General features: G+C 43.2%; 1 protein-coding gene across 1 annotated transcript in view; it reads left to right on the forward strand.

Annotated features, from left to right (window-relative positions):
- Window positions 1-8,556, forward strand: part of ago3a (argonaute RISC catalytic component 3a) — a 29,931-nt gene extending 21,375 nt beyond the window's left edge. Inside the window, exons 10-19 of the mRNA XM_070834783.1 lie at window positions 396-518; window positions 1,408-1,541; window positions 2,101-2,285; window positions 2,652-2,811; window positions 3,041-3,131; window positions 3,323-3,517; window positions 3,918-4,052; window positions 4,660-4,761; window positions 5,673-5,872; window positions 6,021-8,556. Coding sequence (XP_070690884.1) covers window positions 396-518; window positions 1,408-1,541; window positions 2,101-2,285; window positions 2,652-2,811; window positions 3,041-3,131; window positions 3,323-3,517; window positions 3,918-4,052; window positions 4,660-4,761; window positions 5,673-5,872; window positions 6,021-6,129 — 1,434 coding nt within the window. The 3' untranslated portion in view covers window positions 6,130-8,556. The remainder of the gene's footprint in view (window positions 1-395; window positions 519-1,407; window positions 1,542-2,100; window positions 2,286-2,651; window positions 2,812-3,040; window positions 3,132-3,322; window positions 3,518-3,917; window positions 4,053-4,659; window positions 4,762-5,672; window positions 5,873-6,020) is intronic.
- The last annotated feature ends 263 nt before the right edge of the window (window positions 8,557-8,819 follow it).

The raw sequence follows: 8,819 nt of genomic DNA on the forward strand, positions 1-8,819 counted from the left end.
CAGCTGGTTAGCTTAGCATGACTGGAGATATGAGTATTGATTAGTGAGCTTTGGTGGCACTGATGATCAGATTTTGTTACCTTACCTTGGAAAAAGGGGAAACGGCTAGCCTGGCTCTGTCCAGTCTGCGTGCTAAGCTAACCAGCTGCTCCCTGTAACCTAACGTTACCGTATAGATTTGTGAGTGGCATCTAACTCTCAGAAAGAGAGCAAATACACTACTTCGAAAAGTGTTGAACTTTAACTTTTAACTGAAACAAGCCACAAGTGAGTAGGTAAAAAAGGCTTCAGTAGAACGTGTGACTGTATACGACATCCTTGCAGCACTGCAGTGATCTTTATTTCATACTGTCACTGACTACCGTGTCCTGCTGTCCCACCCACTTTCCCTGCAGGTGCGCAGTGCCAACTACGAGGCAGACCCTTTTGTGCAGGAGTTCCAGTTCAAAGTGCGCGACGAGATGGCCCACGTGACGGGGCGAGTGCTACCCGCCCCCATGCTGCAATACGGCGGCAGGGTGAGCACTGAGCACTTTATGGTACCCTTCCTTTAAATCACGCCCATTCTCTCTGTTTGTCTGACACGCTCTCCCCTTCCTCAGCCTTTATTGTCCTGCCTCTAAGGGGAACTAACTCACTGGCTTCTGTTTTGTACTTCATGGTGTCAGTCTTTTTGGCTTACTTTTTGTGGTTGAGTCTCAGTAGTGCAAACTTCAGCTCTACCTTAAAGATTTCTGTGGTTTTGAGAGAGACCGACTGGACAGATCTGCCACGGCGGCCATTTAGAATATAAAAAGAATCATGATTTCCAAACTCTTTGCCAGCATATTCCTAATGTTAATTTTCCTTGGTGAAGTCAAGTAGAAGCGCATTGAACAGAAATTGGATAAAGAAGCAACTTAATGAGACTGAACCACAGTGCTGATTAACATCTGTCTGTTTACCATCTCTGAGGTTTACTATTGTACATTTGGATGTGTGTATTACTGAAAACTATGACACTGTTATGCACACTATCTTGTATGTGATACACACACAAACTGGCATCTTATGTACTATAGACTCCATCACATAGTGCATCACCTTTGCAATGAAATTCAAGGTTCACATCAAAACCTCTATGTGCACTTCATATTTATTGGTCATTTTGATTTAAAAGTTAAAGCCTTTTTCTGGTAAAAGATTTTTTGCAAATGCATGTTTGTTTGTTTTTCTCAAAGTGTGAATATTTGTTAAAAAAAAAGTGAGTGTTGGAACATTTTGGTATGGATGAAGAGTGTTTGTGTGTGTCTATGTGTTTATGTGTTTGTATGCCTGTTCAAGCACGAGTCTGTATGAACAGTATGAATGTGAGTGTTTGCCTACATAATCATGAATACATGTGGTGAGATTGCAATGTTGTTTCAGAACCGCACTGTAGCCACGCCCAGCCACGGGGTGTGGGACATGAGGGGGAAGCAGTTCCACACCGGGGTGGAGATCAAGATGTGGGCCATCGCCTGCTTCGCCACACAGAGGCAGTGTCGGGAAGAAATCCTAAAGTACGTTTATCTGTAAAAGTCTAGAGATTCTGTTGTCACCATGTGTGCAGCAGTAATGCTCACAAAAGTGAATCCAGACCTTAGTTACATCTATTCCAATCATTTGTATATTATGCATTCTCATTTATCTGTAATGATGTAAGAGATGGTTTATTTGTATATTTGTGTCTTCATAAATTGAAATCTGGCATGAAATAATGGTTTCTGTTTCAAATGATAACTAAAAGAAGGCTAGCTCATCAGTTTGCTGAAGGACAAGGTGTTGCTACAGCGAGCCTGACGATTTCATTATATTATATATCTTACAAGTTAATGCCAAACAATGCACATTCATGAGGAATAACCATCACTTTGTCAAAGACAAAAGGATAGTTTTCATCTGTAGTTGCTGTAACCGATGTTAAAAATGTACCTTGTAAACTGCACACTGCCCTGTGTTGCACTGCAAAAGAAAAAATGCAATAATGTGACCATATAAAAGACAATATAAAAGCTTGCAGCTTTGATTCTAGTTGACTTTCAACTCTTCATCCTTCACCCCTGCTTTTTCCTCGTGTAGGGGTTTCACAGATCAGCTGCGTAAGATCTCTAAGGATGCTGGGATGCCCATCCAGGGCCAGCCATGTTTCTGTAAATACGCCCAGGGAGCGGACAGCGTGGAGCCCATGTTCAGACACCTGAAGAACACGTATGCTGGACTGCAGCTCATCATCGTCATTCTGCCTGGGAAGACTCCTGTCTACGGTTAGAAAATGTGTTTAGAAATAAATATCACATTAGAGTACAGAGATATGCTTGTGGTTAAGACAAATGCTATTCTGGGACTGAGCTCTGGTACAATATTCACTCCTCCTCAGCTCCCCAAATGTTTTTGTTAAAGAAAGGACCATATTAAGTACATCATGCTGTATTACAAAACATTCTTTCTATTGTGTTATATTTTTAATCTGTACATTTTCCTCAGACTGTTCTTGGTTTTTCAACACCTAAAGTGGCTCGATGTTGAGAAATGACATTGACATTATAATGCCTGTGCTACTTTTGCAAGGATGGCATATTTTAGAATTTGATAATCACGTTGGCTCATCACTTTTTTGTAACCACCCATAGCGGAGGTGAAGCGCGTGGGAGACACCCTCTTGGGCATGGCCACGCAGTGTGTCCAGGTGAAGAACGTGGTGAAGACGTCACCGCAGACCCTCTCCAACCTCTGCCTCAAGATCAACGTGAAGCTGGGAGGCATCAACAACATCCTGGTGCCTCACCAACGGTCAGTCACGCTCTCCATCTCCTCACAGTAGATTCTCTACTGCAGTGGCACTGGTTTTGAATGGCTTCTCGTATCCTGGACTGTTCAGCTGTTGTTTTCAAATATTTGTGTCAGAATATCATGAGATTGTGTGACAATTGTTCAGAAATTTTAAAAAATGGGAAAAGGAAATGGTCGATATATTTTAATGTAACTCAGTCTAATTAATGTCTCATCTCTCAATCAATAGACCATCAGTGTTTCAGCAGCCAGTTATCTTCTTGGGAGCAGATGTTACACATCCGCCTGCTGGAGATGGGAAGAAGCCGTCAATCGCAGCAGTGAGTTTCTTCATCATGTCCACCTGACCTATTGGTTGAATTTATTAAGATATGATGATCTTGTGATCTGACATACACTGTTGATTGATATCAGATTTCTCCTCTTTCTTTCACTCTCCTGCACCCCTCCCTGTCCCCTCGCAATTTATCACTCACTCATGCTCCCTCTGCTCCTCCGCTCTCTCCTCCAGGTGGTAGGCAGCATGGACGCACACCCCAGCAGGTACTGTGCCACTGTGCGGGTCCAGAGGCCCAGGCAGGAGGTCATTCAGGACCTGGCCTCCATGGTGCGGGAGTTGCTCATCCAGTTCTACAAGTCGACCCGCTACAAGCCCACCAGGATCATTTTCTACAGGGACGGAGTTTCAGAAGGCCAGTTCAGACAGGTCAGTTTCTGCTTGTGTACATGAAAATATTGGTTGAAGTCGGGGTGTGAGTGAACACCATCTGGAATTCTACTGAGTTTGATTTTCATTATTTAGATATTTAGGTTGTTTTTGCGTCTGTAGCTTATACTAATATACTAATAAGTGTTTGCAAGCATTAATCAAAATGTATGAGCATATTCCTTGATATTCTTCAATAATAGATGATTTAATGAGACACATTAGGTAGCAGGTAGAGATCTGTATCACTCATATATGATAGGACACCATGAAACTAAAATGACACGAATAAGGACAAAAGAATGCATATTGTATAATGTATGAAGAATTTAGTTGACAGGGTTTTCTCTTAAAGGTAATTTTTACATTTGCATTTTTTTTCCTTCCTCCTCCTCCTCAGGTGCTGTATTATGAGCTGCTGGCCATTCGTGAGGCCTGTATAAGCCTGGAGAAGGAGTACCAGCCAGGCATCACCTACATTGTTGTGCAAAAACGCCACCATACACGCCTCTTCTGTGCTGACCGCAACGAGAGAGTGAGTCCCTACCACTCACACACAAACACACACACACACACACACACACACACACTTTAGCGTGGCACAGCGATGGGACCCATTAAAGTCAGTATAGTGTGTTATGCGTTAGTCCATATTCTTTTTTTATGCTCTGTTCCAGCACATTAAGTGCTCAAAATGGGTCTCCTTAATTACCTTTTGTTGTCAATTGGACTGTTCACCCTCTAACCCCAGTAATTATCTTCGATTAAAGCATTAGGGCCCAACGCAAACCCAGCGCTCTGGAGTGGCACTCAAGGCCCCCAGAGTAAGACTAGTAACAACCTTGTTTTCAGTGCAGGCACTCCCATACAGAGCATTAGGCCCTCCAGAGCATTAGGCTTTTAATTGGTTGATTAGGAAGCACTTGGTAAACCTTTGCCAGGGTCCATCATCTAGTTCTTTTTTTCAATGATAAGAATTTTTACCTCCGAACATCCTTTTGAGCTTTGAAACCTTTGTTTTCTGCTGCACTTTTCCTGAATCTTCCATTTTCTGTTCATGTTGTTTTTGATTTCATGATACAACATGGGGAAGGCAAAGGCCGTTAGTGGGGACCAACTGACTTTACCTTTGCTTTTGTCAGGTTGGACGTAGTGGAAACATTCCTGCTGGTACCACCGTGGATACGGACATCACGCATCCCTACGAGTTTGACTTTTACCTCTGCAGTCACGCTGGAATACAGGTCAGACCAACCTCTTGTCTTCTCTGCCCAGCCTGCTGCCTTTTTTTTTTTTTTCTCTCAGCAGTGTTTCATCACATTCTCCCTCACTAACATCTGAAGACTGTGTGTGCTTTCGCAGAGCTATGCATTGTTGCAAATAGATGGTAAACATGATTCAGAAACATGGCTACAGGAGAAAAGAGGAAATATTAATTTTATAACTCCCCTGCACGCAAGCACATACACACATGTACACACACTCTAGGGTCATTATCTATCTAAGTTACATCCCCAGGAACAGGATACCTGCTCACATATTCTCATTGTAAGATGCCTTAGTCTTCTTCTAGATGAAACAGTTTTACAGATCGTGGGAATGTTAGATGTAATTGTATCAAAGTGGCATTCAGAGCACTCTCACCTTTGCAATTGCTGGTTGGAAAGGCAGCACCTTTGCACAGTAAACGGCTGGAGAGAGTCGTGCACACTGCATCAGAGATCATCGAGCTACCATCCCTTACTGAAGTTTACTCCACACTAATAAAAGACTGAAAAGTATCAGATCTAGGACGGGAGGTTCTGTAACAGCACTTACCCGGAGCCTGTTTGCATGTTGTTGTTGTTTTGTTTTGTTTTTTTACCAACTCCTAAATCACCATTGTGCTGCTGTTTGGTTTGTGCACAAGGCACTGTAATGGTATGTATGCATCACAGTTAATTAGTGGTGCTGATTGAACCCCTACGGAAGGTTTGTTTTTATCCATTTATTATATTATTTTTTTATGCAAGGGTGTTCTTGTTTATTTTATGTTTTTACCACAACAATGTAGTTATGTAATGTCCCGAGGTTTTTTTTTTTTCCATCAAAGCAAATTCCAGTCACATTGAATCTAATAGTAATACAAATGTGCCCTTTAATTCCCTTCTCCCAGGGCACCAGTCGGCCCTCCCACTACCATGTACTGTGGGACGACAATTGTTTTACCGCTGACGAGTTCCAGCTGCTCACCTACCAGTTGTGCCACACCTACGTGCGCTGTACCCGCTCAGTCTCCATCCCTGCGCCAGCCTACTACGCCCACCTGGTGGCCTTCCGTGCCCGCTACCATCTGGTGGACAAAGAACACGACAGGTGAGGAAGAGAGGAGAGTAAACGAGGTTCTCCTTTTTTGACTCTGGATGTAAAGGTTGTTGTATTACTTGCAGGATGTGCCAAAAAAAAATTTTGCACTTATTGTTCGTCATCCATCACAACTGGCTGTCTTGTCTCCTCCCTGTAGCGCTGAGGGCAGCCATGTGTCTGGTCAGAGTAACGGTCGGGACCCCCAGGCGCTGGCCAAAGCTGTTCAGATTCACCACGACACCCTGAGGACCATGTACTTCGCTTGAGCTGCACCAACCCTCCCCAACCATTTCCACCCTTAACACACACAGAAACACACACAGACACAATCGCACACACCTGGCTTGCCAGTCAAGGAGTCCTCATATGTGCGAGTCCTGCCCCCCCCCCACACGCCTAGTCAATCCGGACCTGACACTGTGCAGAGGAAAGCGGGGAGGAAGGAGGGGAGGAGGCACCCCCACACTGGACTGAGGATGCAAACGCTGCTTTAAAAACAAACAAGAGAGAAACTCAGCACTATTATGCAATATTAAACCAGCCAACCAGTTTATTTTCACCCTTATCAGGCCCCCTTTTCATTGCCCCTCCTATCTGTTCTTCCCTGTTTGTCTCCTTTACTTGTGGCCTAGTGGGTGTTTTTCTCGTTTGTTTTTTTTACTTTTCCCTCCTTTTGGCACAGTTGTTCTTTATATTCTACTCCACTGCTCCTTTGCCATCTACAGTACCTCAAGTCAGTTTGAGCAGCAGCACTTTTACATTCTGTCAGTTTTACTGTAGTTTGTCGATTCGCCCCAGTGTTAGAAATGAGGGAGCAGAGAAGGAGGGGTCAAACTCTGGAGTGGCGTTTGATTTATTTTGGAATATAGTTGTTTTGTTGGACCAGAGGTCCTCCCAGTTGCCACTTTTTATTTTTTCCCTTTATCCTCTTGTTTCTTCCACTCTGTCACTTTTCACTAGTGTGTGAAACCACCAGTTATTTGTATGGAGCAACAGTTTCTTTTGAGCACACTGCCACCTGTTGGCGACGAGGTATAAATGCCCCCTTTAAGTCACAACAAGGAGATGTTGTCTTATAAGGCTTCAGATCAGTTTTGATTTATCTTTAGCAGTCAGCTGTCACGTTTAAACAGGGGCAGTTTATATTGGCTGATATATCAATTGCTCGATTGTAGTCATCTATGGACATTTAAAGTATAACACTGTTATTTAATTCTAGTTGTCGTTTTTCATCAACATTATGTGAAACATTTTATGACTTTTTTTAATCATTTAAAATCATGTAAGCTTGTGTTTTTAATCTTAGTAGTCGTCATGCATTCATTTCCCTCAGTGCTTTATCTCACATTTCCCTCTCTTGAGTTTGAGACGGTGGGTAAATAGAGATCACGTTGTTGGTTTCCTCTAGTGCAATAATCAGTTGAAACGAAGGGAAGAGGATTTTAGGGGACTTACACGACTCAAAAGAACACTTACGCATTTTCTTTGAAAGTGAGCGTCCCTGAAAAGAGAGAAGTTTGCCATTCGCTTGGCACTTTCATGTATTGCTCCTCTGTGAGACGATTGATCAGCATGTTTTATGAGTTTGCCCTTGCTGTGGGGCAAAAATGGTGCAACTGCAGTTTTGGTGATTTTCATGTTTTTACTTGAATTGAAGGATGTTATGCGCCTCTGTGGTTTGAGGATACTTTATCATCAATGGGCATAATTTCAGATTTCCTGCTCATCAGTTTGCTAATGAAGCTGATTTTTGTTTTTTCAGTTCCTGAGATTAGCAAAGCTTTTCACCTTACTGCAGCAAAGTGGAGTCTAAAGGCCATAAAGAAGAAGTATTCAAGTGCCTGGTGAAAGTTAAGTGTTAAATGGTCAAAAGCTGCATTATAGGGATCCTTTTTCAGTGGGGTAAAATAATCAAAAAGCATATTCCAACAAACGGACAGCATAAGATGGTTTAAAGCAAGAAAACTTCACCCGATGCCTCTTATTCTCCTCAACAACTGTCTACTGACTTTTCTATACATCTCATTCAAATCATCCTAAGATCAATATATTTATTGCGTTTGCCTATACAGCGGTGTTAGCTGTTGGCTTTGCGTCCGAGCAGCGTTCTAGCAAAGCAGGCCGAGTTGTCTTTTTGCTTAAAGTTCACCAGACATGGATCCAGCTGCTACGGTGTGTTTGTACCTGAAAGGCCGGGTTCATGGACACGGAGTCGGCCTCGTCGTCATAGACTCACTCTTTCAACGGACTGCTTGTTGCAGTAGAAAGGACCAGGTGTAATTCCTGTCCGTGTAACCTGCCCAAAATTGCGACTGGCTTCAGAACAATGTTGAGGAGTTACGTCAGTGACCGGCATCTGCAGCAGAAGCACAGCTGACTGTCGATATGAGATGTGTAGCTGAATCACCACTTAGCTCCTCTGTGCCGCTGATAAACCTGAAGCTCGTCCGGGGGGTGTTTTTAGAAGTTATCTGCACTAAAAGGAGCTGTGTTTCGGGAGTGAACACAGGCGTGGTGCTACTCTGCCTGATTTTAGAATCTGAAGCTGAACCTCAATAAGAGACTCTACATGTGCACGTGGGTTGGGTAGAAGGACAGAAAAAACAAGAAACCTCACTCGCTGAAGAGCAGGAGAAGGTCCCACTGCTGTGGTTGCTGCGGGGAGCTCTAGATTTCACTCGGTTATGATCAGCATCGAGAGCCTGTAAACGGTACAGTGGCAGACGTCCCCTTTGGAGGACCCAGTGAGGTGTAACGTAAGGTCCTGCATCTGCTGTTGCATTTGACTGCCTTTCACAGGCTTGCCTTCCAGTGTGGAAGCCAGTAGCCAGTAGGTTTGAGCCTTCATGATTTCACTAGTGTCTGAAAGCCTTTTTAAAAGCCAGATCGAAAGTATATTTGTACATTTCAAATTATGTAATGCACACCACTTATTTTTGCTAACAGAAAAAAATGT

This window comes from Pempheris klunzingeri, chromosome 8 (genome assembly GCF_042242105.1).
Source record: "Pempheris klunzingeri isolate RE-2024b chromosome 8, fPemKlu1.hap1, whole genome shotgun sequence".
Lineage (NCBI taxonomy): Eukaryota > Metazoa > Chordata > Actinopteri > Acropomatiformes > Pempheridae > Pempheris > Pempheris klunzingeri.